At 43.7% G+C, this 18,006-nt stretch overlaps 1 protein-coding gene across 4 annotated transcripts in view; it reads right to left on the bottom strand.

Moving 5' to 3' along the window:
- Positions 1-1,761: 1,761 nt before the first annotated feature.
- The window catches only part of LZTS3 (leucine zipper tumor suppressor family member 3), a 154,448-nt gene continuing 138,203 nt past the window's right edge, over positions 1,762-18,006 (bottom strand). For all 4 annotated transcript variants that reach the window (XM_073611017.1, XM_073611018.1, XM_073611020.1 and 1 more), the window contains exons 2-4: positions 17,657-18,001; positions 10,739-11,566; positions 1,762-3,225 (exon numbers count right to left, since the gene is read on the bottom strand). In XM_073611017.1, the coding sequence (XP_073467118.1) occupies positions 2,524-3,225; positions 10,739-11,566; positions 17,657-17,962 (1,836 nt within the window). In that variant the 5' untranslated portion in view covers positions 17,963-18,001 and the 3' untranslated portion in view covers positions 1,762-2,523. The remainder of the gene's footprint in view (positions 3,226-10,738; positions 11,567-17,656; positions 18,002-18,006) is intronic.

Here is an 18,006-nt window from a genome sequence, read left to right as displayed (position 1 = left end):
GTGTCAGGAAAGTGATTTTGCATGGGTTCCGAACACACACAATTGTGAACGCAGGCTAAATGTCTCAGTTACATTGGTGGTCCGTGTAAATCTTCTCATTACATTGGTGCTTGGTGTAGAATCCTTTCATTCACACTAGTGGCTAATGTGAAGGTCCCCCTTACATTGGTGGTCAGTGTAAATCCCTCCTTACATTAGTGTTTACTGTGAATGCTTCTATTACATTAGTGGTCAGTGTAAACCCCTATTACATTAGTGGTCAGTGTAAACCCCTATTAAATTAGTGGTCAGTGTAAACCCCTATTACATTGGTGGCCAGTGTTGAAAGTCCTCTTTGTATTGGTAGTCGGTAAAAAAAACTGGGTGTGCCAGGTGTGGCGATTCCCCCTTCTGGCCGGGCTTTCCCCCCTGTGTTGTGCCTAACCTCCCCCCACCACCACCACCGCAGTGCTGCTGGCTTCCCTCCTCTCCTCTCCCCCCGGGTGATGCGGGGGGATGTTTCTGGATGGAGAGTGGGGGAAGGGGCTAATCAATATGTAATTTACCAGCCCCTTCCTTTTCTAAATGAACTCAGTAAACACACTCACAAACTGTGTTTACTATGCTTCACATAGTAAACACTATGCGCACACCTATGCCAGCTATTTACCTTTATATATAATTGCATCAAGAAATTTCCCCAGATAACAGTTTCTTAGGGAGACACTTCAAAAGTGTAGTAAAATTCTCAATGTCTACAGAGAATGTCCTTACTTACTCCAATGTCTTCAGTTCCACATATCATTTCTCCACACGCTATAATGTCTTCAATTTTGCAAAGCATGTCTCCAGCTACAAAACATGTAAGCTGAACTCCAGACAAATAGTAAAATACAGAAATGAAAGAGATATAAGGGAACTGTTTTGTCTACCAAAAGATTTGTATTTCTGTCTATCCACTCCTGCAAAATTCCTCAGCTCTACCACACAGCACAGTCCTGCCTGCCATGGCAGGAGACCTAATTTTTCCCTGCTGCAATTCAGTAAGTCCTACAGGTCTTGTTCCTCCCCCAGCCTGTGACTGGACAGTGAAAGAAGAAGAAGCAGACACATGACCTCATCTTAACTGATTGGCTCCTTGCGTTGCTTCTCCCTCCCCCAGTACAAGCTCAAATTCAGGTACTTAGTCTGCTTGCTTTTAACAAAATACATCCAAGGATGTATAGATAAATACATTCATTTGTGTTTTTCTTATCTGTCTGGAATTCATCCTTGATCCCTAAACAAAATGGAATTTACTTTAAAATAGAATTTCTGCATTTCTATATAAAGTGTCTCATCTGAAAAATGCTATGTCTCAAATACCAACTGCCTTCTCTTCTTCACATAAACAGCCTTGACTCTACATAGAATGTCCATCTCTATATAGAACATACAAGCTCTACATAAAATAATTAAATCTCTGCATAAAATATTCCCACCTCGTGAATATTCTCATACATAATATTCATGCCCTTTCACACTGTATTGAATGTTCCCACGTGTTCAGTCACAGAAGAATGCCTCTACTACTACACTGAAAGCAACCACTACAAAGAATTTTAAAATTGCACTGACTGTCCTCATCTCACATGAAATATTCGGAATACCTCCATCTATACACAAAATATCTCCACTTCCAAAAACCATTTCAGCCTCTACCTAACTCCATCCTACCTCTTCATAGAATACTTCTACCATTGTAGAAATTTTCTGAACCTCGTTTTAAAATATTGGCACCTCTTTTGGAAACTCTCACCTTTATAGAAAGCTTTCACATTCAGATTTTTAAAAAAATTGAATATATTCCTTGTGTTCATGAAATCATCTTGCAGCATTAACCAGAGACATAATCATGAGGTTTACCTCAAAGTCATAACATAGATGTAAACAGCATGGTGTGCTGGCAAAAATATTGTTATCCTCTGTTGTTGGAACCCTACGATTTAATATAAAATACAGTTACTACTATCCCTCTATGATTTTTGGATAATTCACAGTAAACAGTGACTAGAGCTGTGGAACGTGTATCATAGGTAGATCGCTAGATTTCACCGCACAGCAGAACTCTCATTACTAGCCAATATGGCTAAAATAACTCAATGTCCAAGTCATTTTGACCTTTCTTTCCAAGAGTCCAAAAAAGGATTAAGAACCAGTAACAGTCACAGACCTGCACCTCCACTTAGTCTACAACAGACACATCTATTTGTTAAAAAGATAGTGACCTTGCAGACAGAGGGAGGTGCAGGAAAGGGAAAGGGGAAACAGACATATAGCATCATTGGCGGCATAACAAACTGTATACCATAAATATTTCATCTGCACTTAGATTACAGCAAGCACTTTTTCTGATGAGACACCTTCTCTGTACTGAAGGGTCTACCAGATTCTAGAGTCTATGGTCCCTTCAGAACTCAGTAAGGTCTTCTCCCGATGACCATGAGCTGGTTAGGTAGCACATGCACAGTGAGGAACTAGCTTTGTACACTTGGTCAGTTGTCCTCATATTTCGGTGGACTCTATCCTCTCCAACCTGGATGGTGTCCAAGGTTTCTTGTCCTCAGCTGGTGGAGTTGTGACCTTTGTATTTACCTCACTAATCCTTTGCTCCAGTTGTTGATTTTTCTGATACATCTCAACATAATTGAGCTGTAGCTGTTTCTGGTATTTTATCACCTTCTCCTTCTCCTCTTGCCAAGTACGTTTTTCCTCCTCAAAGTCCAAAATCAGCTGATCCCTTTGTTGTTTCTCTAGGGCTAATTCTAATTGGAGTTTTTCTATGTCTTTCTTTAGGCTCACTACAATGTCCTCGCTCTGGCGTTTCATCTTGGCCTCATCACTCTCACAAAGAGTGTCTCTAATTTTTTCATTGAGTTCTTGGGTGTATGGGTTCTGACCTACACTTGATAAGACCTCCTTTAGGTCTGCAATCTCTTGCTCGCATTGGCTAAGCTTCTCTTTCATTTGTTGAGCCTCACTTTGTTTTCTCTGCATCTCATTCTCACAGATCTCAAGGCTGACGCTCTTTGAGCTATATGAATCCTTAATAGAGACAATCTGGTCCTCCTTCTCTCTCAGAAAAGACTTGACTTCTTTTAGTTGTGTTCTTAGGCCTACTATCTCATTAAGTTTCTGAGTTACATCAGACTGGGAATCTTTCAACTGTTGCTTTAGCAGTGATATCTCACCAGCTTTCTGACAAACCTACAAAGAGAAACAGAAATCAGTTATGTGAAATATTTTCAGAAAACGTTTTTTCTTTTCAATAGACAGCGAGGCAATATACTAAAAGTTGTGGGTAGGACAAGTTGTATAAACATTTCTTGAAAACTGCATTTCTAGTGCAAATGTGACCACTTCAAGTGACCTTCACAGTCTCATTATTGCAATGTCAAGATCTTGGAAACCACACTTTGCATTCAGCTGCAGACTGATCTATTCTTGGTTATAGTGCTGTGATTCTTGGGACAGTGCCAGGCTCTAGTGTCTCAAACAGAAATCTAGGTCTGCTGTATGGTATACAGGCTGCATCCAGAAGTTCAACTGTAAGATTAACAAATGGATTTGGAAATATTACAGGTTGCCCGGCAGCTTTGTTCCCTTTAAACTGACCCTTTTGCTATAATTTAGAATTTAGATGAAGCCATAGCTGTAAATGCAGTTTACATCAATTACAGACTACAGTAGTGACTAGAATTGGGGTCTAATGGAGTCTTGGGGTTGCCAACGCAACATGCAGTGACAGACTAAAATTCTGCTATAGGTAGAGTGGGTCAAGGAGTGGCAGATGTAATCCCTTTGCAAGGAAGGAGCACTCGCCACTTTTCAACGAACTGATGTTCGTGAAATTGATATTTTAGTTGATTTAATTGAGATAAAGGGATACGGAGGCGTGGGATGTAGTGTCAAGGGATGGGTTAAGAATTTAATTTAGGTCTTCCCCTAGAGCTACTGTAACTTCTCTGAAGTGTCCTCGTTGTCTCAGAAGAGTTACTAACAGAGGGACCTGTCCCTGTCTGGGAACGTAAATGGTTGAAAGCATCAATGGTTTGTTGTATATTTTCCATTTGAGAATCAAGAATCTACCCCTGGGTCACTAAGTTCCTGTATGTCTCAGAGCGGGAGCAAGGAGTGGAATCCTATAGCTACTCCTTTGGATTACCCCAAGGAATTATTACAAAGGTGCCATGTGGTATAATAATGGGTAGGCATGGTCGAAGCGGAGGTGTATGTGAAATGAGTTTCTTGCAAGAAAAGAATCTGGACTCATTGTTTATGCATGTTGTAAAGCAGATGCTTTTGTGGAATGTCAAGTCCCCTTATGTTAAGGGAACCAAACTTAAAGTGGGTCTAAAGGCTGAAGTTTTTTTACCTTCAGGCATTCTATAAAAAAACCTTCAGTAAAAAAACAGTGTGCAGCTACCCCCCTTTATACTCATTTATCCCCAATCCAGCAATGTGCACAAGAGCCGAAGCTCTCCTGGGTCTCTGCCTCCTCAGTGGCTGAGACACAGCAGCGGGAGACAATGTCAATCACAGCCAGCGAGGGAGTGGGGGGCAGGCCAAGCTGAGCTCTGTGTGTCTCATAGACACACAGAGGCGGTTTGGGAGCGAGCAGTTTGCTATGGGGGCACTCAGTACGGAGTAGGATTGAGGATCAGGGTTGCTCTGTGAAAAACCATTGCATAGAGCAGGTAAGTATGACATGTTTGTTATTTAAAAAAAAAAAATCCTGAAGCTTTAAATATCACTTTAATTGTGGTCATGGTGGCCAAATGTAAATGATTGAATCCTCACCCTACCCCAGTGTTTCTCAACTCCAGTCCTCAAGGCGCCCCAACAGGTCATGTTTTCAGGATTTCCCTCAGATGAAACGGCTGTGGTAATTACTAAGGAAGTGAAACTGATCAAATCACCTGTGCAAAATAATGGAAATCCTGAAAACATGACCTGTTGGGGCGCCTTGAGGACTGGAGTTGAGAAACACTGGCCTACCCCACCGGGTACCACAGGAAAAGATTGAAAAAAGGGAGAAGAGGAGGAACAGGGAAGGCAGCAAGGACTTTGGGAAATAATTGACATAATGCAAGGTACCCTGGCAGGGCAGTGGGGACCTGCACAATAAATGAAAGGGGGGTGGGATTTGAGAGGATGGGAAGGGTCGGGAGGAGTTTTAGGAAGGGGATATATGGAAAAATGGGGAACAGAAAACATGTCCACATGAAAACCAACTTGACTCAGGTACTGCCTGAGTTGAGATCTATTGGGGAAAGAAGCCTGTCAAGGGTCCTGAGCCCACACCAGCTCATTGGATATAATAGTGCACATACATCCATCGCACATTTTCCGTCGGAATTTCGGACAAACAAAATTTGAGATCTGGATCTCAAATTTTCCGACAACAAAACCCGTTGTCGGAAATTCCGATCGTGTGCACACAAATCTGATGCGCAATTTCCACGCATGCTCGGAATCAAGCAGAAGACTGACTATTGCACTGACTATTGAACTTCAATTCCCTCGGTTCATTGTACGTCACCGCGTTCTTGATGTTCGGAATTTTCTACAACATTTGTGTGACCGTGTGTATGCAGGACAAGTTTGAGCCAACATCCGTCGGAAAAAAAACATGGATTTTGTTGTTGGAATGAGCGATCATGTGTATGCGGCATAAGTCTGTTATCAGCTCTGCTAGAGGCTGCTCCACTTTATCTGGAATTTTTGGGCCCAATTCCAAAATTCCAGCAGATATAGCAGTGTAGGCAAGCTCAACTCCATTATCTCTTGTGCATACTTTAGCATTAATTTAACTTCCTGTGTGAGTTTGTTTCCATCTGGTTACAAATTACGGTTTCACTGTACAAAGTCAGCATAACCATATCTAAAAATGAAACACCAGATTTGTAAAAGGAAGGACAAGATAACAGGTCAAGTACAGTATTTATAGTGAACCTTGCACTTCAGACACGGTCTACTTATTTAATGGGGCCTCTCTCCCCCCTTCCTAAAATTGTGGAGGCAAGAATAGTTGGATATAGATTTTTCCACCTTTTGTAGTGCAGAGGGTGACATCTTCCAGCCAACAAGATCCCAGGGAATACCAAGGAACCCACATTTTGGAAGAAGACACTACAACACTGTGCAGGATCATCTTCTTGCAAGCGTCGCGGCGAGATCACTCAGAAGTTCAGTCCCCTCCTCCTTCCCCTGCCGCTGGGCCATTCGGTTCGCGCATGCATAATAGGGAACCGGCTGTGAAGCCGCAAGGCTTCACTGCCAGTTTTTCTCAGCAGCAATGGCGGCGGCAACACCCGAGAGCCAATGTAAAATTCAGCTGCAGTGCTGACATCGTGGGATCTCTGGACAGGTAAGTGTACTAATATTAAAAGTCAGCATTTGTAGCTGCTGACTTTAAATTTTCTCTGAAGGAGGCTGGACCTCCTCTATAAGTTCTGCTTTAAGAAGTGGGAACCTTGAAGTAGAAGCACCACTTTGAAATGATACTGTTACCTTGCACATGCCAAGCTAAATGACAGTGTCTCTGCAAAGGGCATCTCTTGACATTGACCTGCGCTGCCTCGCCTTTTTCTATGCAGTTAGGAATGAAATGACTGGCAGTCCCCCTCAGCTGACAGCGCTCATGTCTAGCAATTAACTGCCAGACCCAGGAACAGAGGAGCAGGTCTCATGCTCCATCATACCCACAAGTGCCACCTACTAACCTACTGCAAAGGAGGAAGGTGAGGCAAGGGGCAACCCTTTTGCAGAGACAATGTCACTTTGCTCTGCATGGGCAAGCTCGTTTGGCTGTACTTCTCCTATGGATCGCGGGAGTGCAGATCATTTTGCACTCCTGTGACCCGTTGAAGCCCGCTGTCGGCTGATGTCACAGGGCCAGTCCAGGCTCGGGAAAGCTTGTGACCATATGTTCAGGATCCACTCACATGCCTGGTCCGGCGCCCAGCTTAGCCTATGAGCAAGCCGCTGAGAACCTGAGATAGCCGCTCCCGCCCCTTTCACAGCCCAGCAATCCAGTGTGCGTGGGGGGGCAGATCAGAGAGCCGGTAACTGACAGTCACCGGCTCTCTGCTCAGGGAGCACTGAGAAACGAGTGATCTGCTGTGTTTGAACACTCGTTTCTCAGCCTTAGTACCATCGGGGGATAGATGCAACATCAGGCCAATGCTGCATCCAATTAGGTAAGTATGATTAAAACAAAAAAAAATTCCCATACTTCTAATTTATACGATTTTAAGCTAAGTTCTGTCAGATTCCTCCTTGCTTTTGTAAGTACCCCTAACAATGCCAAAAACATGGCAGCTTGCATTACTGAAAATGGCAGTTGCCTAGCTTCATCTGGATTGAAATTCTTTGAGTCAGAGTCCTAGAAGAATCATGACACAAATTAAAATTAGAATTCCTGTTCTGTTTTTGTTCTGTGCCTTCAGAAGATTTGCTAACCCAAACAGCAACCATGGAGGAAGCCGACAGACCTTTTTTAGAATGTGTTCAGCAATATTAGCCCCCGTAATTTCTTAGGTAATGTTAAAGATACTGGTCCTAGGACTTGGCCTTGTGGTTGCTGAAATCTATCCAAATAGGTGCCAAGTGGAAGGTCCTGCGTTTACTATGAAAAATTATTCAACTGTTGTAGAAAACTTGCCATCCCGCTTATCCTCAGATGTTAGCATACCCTGTACAAGGTTCTCACCTTATCCCAGAAAATTCACATCTATCTACTGGACTAATCCTCCTAAAGTAAAAACAACAGAGGTAAATTGGACCTAACATCATATTTATTATTTTATGTTCAGTCCATGCTAAGAAATGTGTAAGTGCCAATTCACACAGGGGCAACACGACTTCAGCGCGACTTTGCAAGGCGACTTCAACGCGACTTCAACACGACTTCAGCGCGACTTTAAGCAGCCTACAACACGACTTCAAGTCGCCTACAGGACAGGCGACTTTGCTTGTGGCCAATCACAGAATATTCAGCTCTCTGGGAGGGAGGGGTTTGCCTGGGTAAACTAATTTCTTTTCCTGTAAAGTCGCTTCAATATAGATGGGAGATCCGACTTGGAGGTGACTTCCATTGAAATCTATAGGTACAAGTTGCCTAGAAGTTACCTTGAAGTAGTACAGGAACCTTTTCTGAAGTCGGAGCGACTTCAGTAGTGTACGTTAAGACGGCTCTCATTGACTATAATGCAATTCCCAACGTCAAGCGACTTGGGGCGACTTGAGGACTGACAAGTTGGATCCCAAGTCGTTGTAATGTGAACCGACCCTAAGTATAACACTTCCAGGTATTTATTACCTCCCATAGAGATCACGGTACTTCCCCAGACAATGGCTTCATCTGCTTGTAGAAGGAATGAGCTATCTTTGTACAGGCATCATCCAGGGTCACCATCTACTTCCTGGTCTAAGATGCCAGAATTATGGTAATCATGGTACCTGTGTTTATGGATTGCGTTAGCAAATGTCTGACACAGCTCCTCATCTTGCAACCTGCAACAATGTTACAAGGTTGAAGTCTGATCACCTGTACTTGTTCCTGCCTGCAGCAGACTGATGACATCATTTCAGCTTTGGCAAGGTCACTACCTGGAGTTAATGGTGTCTCACACCTTACCTCCTGGCTCCAACCTCCTGTGCCCAGGCAGGGTGACATCACCATCCTTCAGGGGAGCTGTCAGGGAATACTGAGTGGCCCAGATCCCTTAAGAAAAAGCTCCTGCGCTGCACTGGCCAGGATCTCGCCAGAGGGATAGAGACGTCACTTCCTTGAATAAGTGGACTTTTGTAGCATATATACATTATATTTGCAGTGGAATTCCCCCTGAGCTGAAAGGATTAAATGCACATCTTTGTCTGGAGGAACATCAAAAAGTTATACTTACCTTTATCCTTCCTCCAACTTCTTCCCAGCAGCAAGACTGGTCCCTCAAAGCCACTTCTCCAGTGGTTGCACTCTAGGGTCATCACATACAATGCAGAACCAGCAGTCCTACATTGAAAGTAAGGGCTCTGAGGGCCCACCCACAACATCGCTGGAGAGTTGATAAGTGTGTCAACTGCCAGGATATGAAGGATAAGGTAAGCCAAACTGCTTTTTAGGGTTCTCCTAGACCAAAACAAGCATTTAACCACTTCAGTACTGGAAGATTTGGCTGCTCAATGACCAGGCCATTTTTTGCGATATAGCACTGCGTCGCTTTAACTCACCCTTTGCAGTTATAACGACTTCAACTCTTCTGGGAAGGCCGTCCACAAGGTTTAGGAGTGTGTCTATGGGAACGTTTGACCATTCTTCCAGAAGTGCATTTGTGAGGTCAGGCACTGATGTTGGACGAAAAGGTCTGTCTCGCAGTCTCCGCTCTAATTCATCCCAAAAGTGTTCTGTCAGGTTGAGGTCAGAACCCTGTGCAGGCCAGTCAAGTTCCTCCACCCCAAACTCATTCATCCATGTCTTTATGGACCTTGCTTTGTGCATTGGTGTGCAGTCATGTTGGAACAGGAAGGGGGACCATCCCCAAAAGTTGGGAGCACGAAATTGTCCAAAATGTCTTGGTATGCTGACACCTTAAGAGTTGCCTTCACTGGAACTAAGGGGTCAAGCCCAACCCCTGAAAAACAACCCCACACCATAATCCCCCACCCACCAAATGATTTGGACCAGTGTACAAAGCAAGGTCCATAAAGACATGGATGAGCGAGTTTGGGGTGGAAGAACTTGACTGGCCTGCACAGAGTCCTGACCTCAACCCAACAGAACACCTTTGGGATGAATTAGAGCGGAGACTGCGAGCCAGGCCTTCTTGTCCAACATCAGTGCCTGACCTCACAATTGCGCTTCTGGAAGAATGGACAAACATTCCCATAGAAACACTCCTAAACCTTGTGGACAGCCTTCCCAGAAGAGTTGAAGCTGTTATAGCTGCAAAGGGTGGGCCAACTCAATATTGAACCCTATGGACTAAGACTGGGATGCCATTAAAGTTCATGTACGTGTAAAGGCAGGTGCCCCAATAGTTTTGACAATATAGTGTATAACTAAAGTCAAAACTTTATTTTATTTTGTTTTGTTTTGGATAGAGTGGAGAGGGATTAGAGTGCTTGTCAGTTGTTATTGCTCTCTGTGCCCCCATTAGGGTGATTCACCCTCTCTATTTGTCCTTTTCCATTATCATTGAAAGCGAAAGTAAAAGAAAACACAAATTTTGGGTTGTCCCCAGAAAGGTAATAGAGGGGAAAACTTCCAATGGGGAGACTAGTTCTGATGACCTGGGGGTCCCCAAGGAATTCCCTTTAATTTGCAGAGATTTCTCTCACTTCCTGTCTGGCCATGGGACAGGAAGTAAAGGGAAATCTACGCAATGGGACACAGATGGCGAAAACAAATCTGACACGACCCTCCCTTGCTCTATCCAAAATTTAAAAAAAAAAGCTTTGCCTATAGTTCTACTTTACACCTTGCAGTGGGGAGGAAGCCCCACTGAAAGGGCAAATCTTTAATAACACCCCTGGCTCAGTATTAGGATATACTTTAAAATGGTAAAAATGCAAGCTAGATGTGGCAGACATAGCAGTTGCAAAAAACATCTACAGCCTAATCTCCTTACAGGGGCTGAGCTTTTGTATGTAGAAGTTAAGTACATTTGATGGACTTAAAAGTAATGACCACAGTTGAAGCAATTTCATTGCATCCTACCTCCCATTTGGTCTCCTCAATTTTTGGGAGAAATTCTGACTGCTCTTTCTTGAAGGCCATACATTTTTTCTCCAGTTCCTCCCGTTCCTGAAGCAGCTGTGCAACATCATCTTGAAGCTTCTTCTTCTCTTGCTGCAGCTTGAAGATTTGCAGTTGCAATGCCTGCTGGGCTCTCTGTGCTTTCTTAGACACTTGCTGAAGTTTGTTGGCATAGTTCTGTCTCAGGTCCTCCATTTCACGTTCCCAGATCTTCTGCTTCTCCTCGAAGACCTGGAAAATGGCAGCCTCACTTTTGTCTAAGTTCCTTTTCATTTGTATCACCTCCTGTTCCTTTTCCCACAGTCGGTCTTCCAAGTCTTGTATGATGTCATCACTAGAGGGTGAGTGGAAAGGCAAGGTTTCATTAAGATGGTTAAGCCGGCTGAAAGAAGAGGCACTCTTACTGGAAGATCGTCCACTTTCTGAGGTAGATATTCCATTATATCCTACTATATTCTTCTCTATATAGGTCCCAATGCGGTTTATATGGCTTGTCGACGCACTCATTGGGCCAACATGCTGGCTGTAACCAGTCCCATAGGTGGGTAAACTGGTCAAGGAATTGCGACCAGAATCTGACAGACCTCCCACCTGATTCGAAGACCTGTTGTGACTGGACTTCTCTAAACTGCTCTTCAGGACTGCAGGACTGTTGCTGTTTCCATGGCCAGAGCTTTTTCGATTCTCAGTGACGCTGTTATTCAAAGGTGGGCAGAGGTTTTGCATGGAATGGAAATTCTTGGGAACCACTGGCTTAAAGGCAGATGGCCGAATCAAAGGCTCATTATTCTGTGGAAATTGAGAGCACAGACATATTTAGAAAATGTTTTAATTAACCTGTAGCTAGGTCAAGTAGTTGCATTTTCTTAACAAGCTGTAAATGAGCTTTTAGGTCAGAAAAAAATCCGTGCAGTGCATTAACATGCACACGTGCCATTTGATGGACCTAAACATGACCCAAACCGCACTTGACCTTTTTTTTAGAATGCAAAGCACAGTACTGTGTTACCCTACATTCACACCTATGCATTTTTTGAGTGTTTTGCAGTTTGCAGAAACACACTACAGTCCATTTAACAAGGTTTCCTATGGTACACGTTCACATCTATGTGTTTTTCAGCCGGTGCGTTTTTGGAAAAGGTCAGGGATTGCACTTTGCGTGTAATAGACTTTAATACTTTAATAGACCCACACCAAAAATGCAAGTGCTGCGTTTTTGATGCATTTTTACATGCGTTTTTTATTTCTCTTTAACAAACAGTGTACAGCTGGTTGTTAAAGAGCGGGCTGGGAAGCTGGCCACCGCATCCTTAACAACCGATGAGTCATCAGCTGTCAGCAGGGTTCCCCGCTGACAGCTGAATGTGAAAAAAAATGAATTGCCGGCAAAAAAAAAAATTGGCAAAAAAACAGCGTGGGGTCCCCCCCAATCCATAAGAGGCCCTTCGGGTGTGGCATGGATTTTGAGGGGAACCCCACGACAAAATATAAAAAAATAAATGGGTTGGGGTCCCCTTCAAAATCCATACCAGGCCCTTATCCGAGCATTTAGCCCGGCAGGTCAGGAAAGGGAGGGGACAAGCAAGCAGCCACCCCCCAGAACCATACCAGGCCACATGCCCTCAAAATGGGGGGTGCTTTGGGGGCAGGGGGGCTCTGCCCCCCTTCCCCAAGGCACCTTGTCTCCGTGTTGATGGGGACAAGGCCTCTTCCCCACAATCCTGGGCTGTGGTTGTGGGGGTCTGCAGGCAGGGGGTTTATCGGAATCTGGAAGCCCGCTTTAACAAAGGAGCCCACAGATCCTGCCCCCGCCACCCCACATGTGAATGAGTATGGGGAACATACCCATTCACCAAAAAAGTGTAAAAGTGAATAAAGACAATACAAGAGTTTTTGACAAGTCCTTTAGTAAAAAAAAAATTGTCCGGTGCACGCTGGGCCGCCGACGTCACAGGGGGGTGGTACCATCAGGTGATGTCGCTGGGTGGCCCCACTCCTTAGCTATTTAAGAAATGTTACACAGCGGAGCAGGCAGACCGTGAGAGCGTTTGTTGTGAGTGGAGCTTTTTTTTTTATTGTCCGGGAGGCGTCGTGATTGACAATGAATCTACTTAAGGGGGACATTGTTTTTTTAAATTTTTTAATAAAGGACTTGTCAAAAGCTCTTGTACTGCCTTTTTTCACTTTTATACTTCTTTGGTAAATGGGTAGGGGTACTATGTACCCCATACTCATTCACATGAGGAGGCTAGGATCTGGGGGCCCCCTTGTTAAAGGTGCTTCCAGATTCCGATAAGCTCCCCTCCTGCAGTGCCCCACAACCACAGCCCAGGATTGTGAGGAGAAGGCCCTTGTCCCTATCAACATGGGAACAAGGTGCTTTTGGGCACCCCCCTATGTTGAGGGCATGCGGCCTAGTATGGTTCAGGAGGGGGGGGGGGTGCTCGCTCATCCCCTCCCTTTCCCGACTTGCCAGGCTGCATGCTCGGATAAGGGTTTGCTATGGATTGGGGGGGGGGGGGGCACGCCATTTTTTCCCCGATTTTCATTATTTTGCCGGCAATTCTTTTTTTACATTCAGCTGTCAGCAGGGAACCCCTGACAGCTGATGACTCATCGTGGCATATTGCAAATCAGGTGCATTGTTATTATCACTGCAGTGCACTGATGTGTGCATGATGCATCACTGCTCATCACCATACTGCAAAGATGTGATCCCAGCCATCTCTGACCTCTGTAGCTGCAGGCACTATAAAGCAAGTCATCCTTAAATTTCATAGTAAAGGCATTCTGGTCAGGCTGTAATGTGATCCTTAGGGCTCATGCACATAGGCGGTTTGAGCATAAAAATGTGTGTTTTGGGTGCCCAGGAGGAACAGATACAGCATTAGGCTCACTGCCAGCAGCCTGTCAAAATCAATTAAAATACATGGGAGCTGTACACAGCTGGATGCTGTCCTGAGCAATACTCACATTTGTATGCATTTGGGGCACATGTTCCTGAATGCATACTGCCCTAAGTGCATCTCAGAACAGCGCATAACTGAGTATTTTAGCCCGTCATGACAGCCTTCCAGCGTTCTGATGTAAACAAAGAGCGGGTGCACTGAGTTTAAAGCAGAGCTCCACCCACTTTCATCCTTCCTCTGCCTCTCATTATGCTGTTAAGTTTTCTGGCAGAGGGGAGATTACAGGTCCCTATAATCCTCCCCATTGCATATGACACATGAAATAATAGTATCACATCTGGGTGTGTATTATCAGGCTGTACACAGGTATACCATATTTTCAGTTGGCCCTCTACACAACATTGGTATAAGTTTCTTCAAGTGCCAATTTAAGTTAAATAAAAGTGAACCTATGCTAAAACAATTCATCTAGGCTGACAGTTCTGATGCAATATAATGTACATATACAGTAGGGACGGAAAGTATTCAGACCCCCTTAAATTTTTCACTGTTTGTTATATTGCAGCCATTTGTTAAAATCATTTAAGTTCATTTTTTTCCTCATGAATGTACACACAGCACCCCATATTGACAGAAAAACACAGACTTGTTGACATTTTTGCAGATTTATTAAAAAAGAAAAACTGAAATATCACATGGTCCTAAGTATTCAGACCCTTTGCTCAGTATGTAGTAGAAGCACCCTTTTGATCTAATACAGCCATGAGTCTTTTTGGGAAAGATACAACAAGTTTTTCGCACCTGGATTTGGGGATCCTCTGCCATTCCTCCTTGCAGATCCTCTCCAGTTCTGTCAGGTTGGATGTTAAACGTTGGTGGACAGCCATTTTTAGGTTTTTCCAGAGATGCTCATTTGAGTTTAAGTCAGGGCTCTAGCTGGGCCATTCAAGAACAGTTACGGAGTTGTTGTGAAGCCACTCCTTCGTTATTTTAGCTGTGTGCTTAGGGTCATTGTCTTGTTGGAAGGTAAACCTTCGTTTTCGTCCAGGAAATCCCTGTACTTGGCCGCATTCATCTTTCCCTTGATTGCTACCAGTCGTCCTTTCCCTGCAGCTGAAAAACACCCCCACAGCATGATGCTGCCACCACCATGCCTCACTGTTGGGACTGTATTGAACAGGTGATGAACTGTGCCTGGTTTTCTCCACACATATCGCTTAGAATTAAGGCCAAAAAGTTATATCTTGGTCTCATCAGACCAGAGAATCTTTTTTCTCACCATCTTGGCATCCTTCAGGTGTTTTTTAGCAAACTCCATGTGGGCTTTCATGTGTCTTGCACTGAAGAGAGGCTTCCGCCGGGCCACTCTGCCATAAATCCCCGACTGGAGGAGGGCTGCAGTGATGGTTGACTTTCTACAACTTTATCCCATCTCCCGACTGCATCTCAGGAGGTCAGCCACAGTGATCTTTGGGTTCTTCTTTACCTCTCTCACCAAGGCTCTTCTCCCCCGATAGCTCAGTTTGGCCGGACGGCCAGCTCTAGGCAGGGTTCTGGTCGTCCCAAACGTCTTCCATTTAAGGATTATGGAGGCCACTGTGCTCTTAGGAACCTTAAGTGCAGCAGAATTTTTTTTTGTAACCTTGGCCAGATCTGTGCCTTGCCACAATTCTGTCTCTAAGCTCTTCAGGCAGTTCTTTTGACCTCATGATTCTCATTTGCTCTGACATGCACTGTGAGCTGTAAGGTCTTATATAGACAGGTGTGTGACTTTCCTAATCAAGTCCGTATAGTATAATCAAACACAGCTGGCCTCAAATGAAGGTGTAGAACCATCTCAAGGATGATCAGAAGAAATGGACAGCACCTGAGTTAAATATATGAGTGTCACAGCAAAGGGTCTGAATACTTGGGATCCTGTGATATTTCAGTTTTTCTTTTTTTAAAAATCTGCAAAAATGTCAACAATTCTGTGTTTTTCTGTCAATATGGGGTGCTGTGTGTACATTAATGAGGAAAAAATGAACTTGATGATGATTTTGGCTGCAATATAACAAAGAGTGAAAAATTTAAGGGGGTCTGAATACTGTATATATATATATACATACAGTGGATATAAAAAGTCTACACACCCCTGTTAAAATGTCAGGTTCCTGTAATGTAAAAAGATGAGACAAAGATCAATAATTTCAGAACTTTTTCCACCTTTAATGTGACCTATAAACTGTACAACTCAGTTGAAAAACAAACTGAAATGGGGGGGGGGGGGAGTAAAAATAAAAAACTAAAATAATGTGGTTGTATAAGCTCAGCTGTTCTAGTAGGTCTTTCCTGACATTTTCTTAGTCGCATCCTACAGCAAAAGCCATGGTCCGCAGAGAGCATTAGACATACCGTGGAACACAGTGAAGAAAGTCATCATCAAGTGGAGAAAGTACGGCACAACAGTGACAATACCAAGAACTGGACGTCCCTTCAAAATTAATGAAAAGACGAGAAGAAAACTGGTCAGGGAGGCTGCCAAGAGGCCTACAGCAACAATAAAGGAGCTGCAGGAATATCTGGCAAGTAATGGCTATGTGGTACATGTGACAACAATCTCCTGTATTCTTCATGTGTCTGGGCCATGGGGTAGAGTGACAAGACTTTTCTTATGAAGAAAAACATCCAAGCCTGGGTAAATTTTGCAAAAACACATCTGAAGTCTCCCAAAAGCATGTGGGAAAATGTGTTATGGTCTGATGAAACCAAGGTTGAACTTTTCGGCCATAATTCCAAAAGATATGTTTGGCGCAAAAACAACACTGCACATCACCAAAAGAACACCATACCCACCGTGAAGCATGGTGGTGGCAGCATCATGCTTTGGGGCTGTTTTTCTTCAGCTGGAACAGGGGCCTTAGTCAAGGTAGAGGGAATTATGAACAGTTCCAAATACCAGTCAATATTGGCACCAAACCTTCAGGCTTCTGCTAGAAAGCTGAACATGAAGAGGAACTTCACCATTCAGCATTGCAACGACTCAAAACATACATCCAAATCAACAAAGGAATGGCTTCACCAGAAGAAGATTAAAGTTTTGGAATGGCCCAGCCAGAGCCCAGACCTGAATCCCATTGAAAATCTGTGGGGTGATCTGAAGAGGGCTTTGCACAGGAGATGCCCTCACAATCTGACAGATTTGGAGTGTTTTTGTAAAGAAGAGTGGGCAAATATTGCCAAGTCAAGATATGCCATGCTGGTAGAATCATACCCATAAAGACTGAGTGCTGTAATAAAATCAAATGATGTTTCAACTATGTATTAGTTTAAGGGTATACACACTTATTCACCCATATTATTTGAGTTTTTTATTTTTACTTCCCTCCACCTAAAAGATTTCAGTTTGTTGTTCAACTGAGTCGTACAGTTTACAGGTCACATTAAAGGTGGAAAAAATTCTGAAATTATTTATCTGTGTCTCATTTTTTTACATCACAGAAACCTGACATTTTAACAGGGGTGTGTAGACTTTTTATATCCACTGTATATATAGATATAGATGGTATCAATCAGGTTTAATAACTTACCCTGTTAAGAAGAAACAGCTTAAGCCTGTGTTAGTTGGTCACCAAAGGAAGTGCTGAGGCCTTGATCTCAGCCAAGGGAGATGATCAGTTCACAGGCAAATATACTGATTGGATAGCACTGCTTAAATGCCCCTTTGTTAAAATCAGGTGTCCAATGCCTAGGCTTGTGGTCACTCCCCTCTAGCACTACATATATATTCTGCAAGGATCTGAGCATAAACCTCTATTTCATGTCTTGCAGGATAGTAACCAGGTCTTGTTTGCCACTTTGCTAGCTGCTTCAGGTTAGCCCATGTTTTTTCAACAGGTTGGCATATCAGCTGTTATCTCTATGAATAGACAGTGTATATGTGTGTAGCTGCCCTTACATTTTTCATTATATGCTCAACTTTATTTCTCACCTTCTCACTCTTGCGCTGTTCCCCATTGATGTACATTGAATTTTTCTCTGTCTTGTAACACTTCTCCTCCCCCGAATATCGGTTGGAGTAGCCATTCCTGAAGCCGTCATTTTGCTTTAGGCTGTTCTGCGTTCTAGTTCCAACACTCTTCATAGCAAACTCTTGATCATTGGCCACTCCACTGCCAACACTACCCATAGTTCCCTGGGAAGGAGAGTCGGAAGATCTGCTGGTGAAAGAGTGGAAGGACTCTTGACTCTGGTAGGTCGTGTCGCTCAGGACAGGTCTTGAGTCTAGTTTTGCCATGGCAGCACAGAGAAAGACGTATGATGAGAGTCAATGGCACTGCA

Source organism: Aquarana catesbeiana, linkage group LG01 (genome assembly GCF_042186555.1).
Source record: "Aquarana catesbeiana isolate 2022-GZ linkage group LG01, ASM4218655v1, whole genome shotgun sequence".
Classification (NCBI taxonomy): Eukaryota; Metazoa; Chordata; class Amphibia; order Anura; family Ranidae; genus Aquarana; species Aquarana catesbeiana.
Note: the sequence above shows the minus strand (reverse complement) of the source record. Positions and strands in the feature narration are given on the sequence as shown.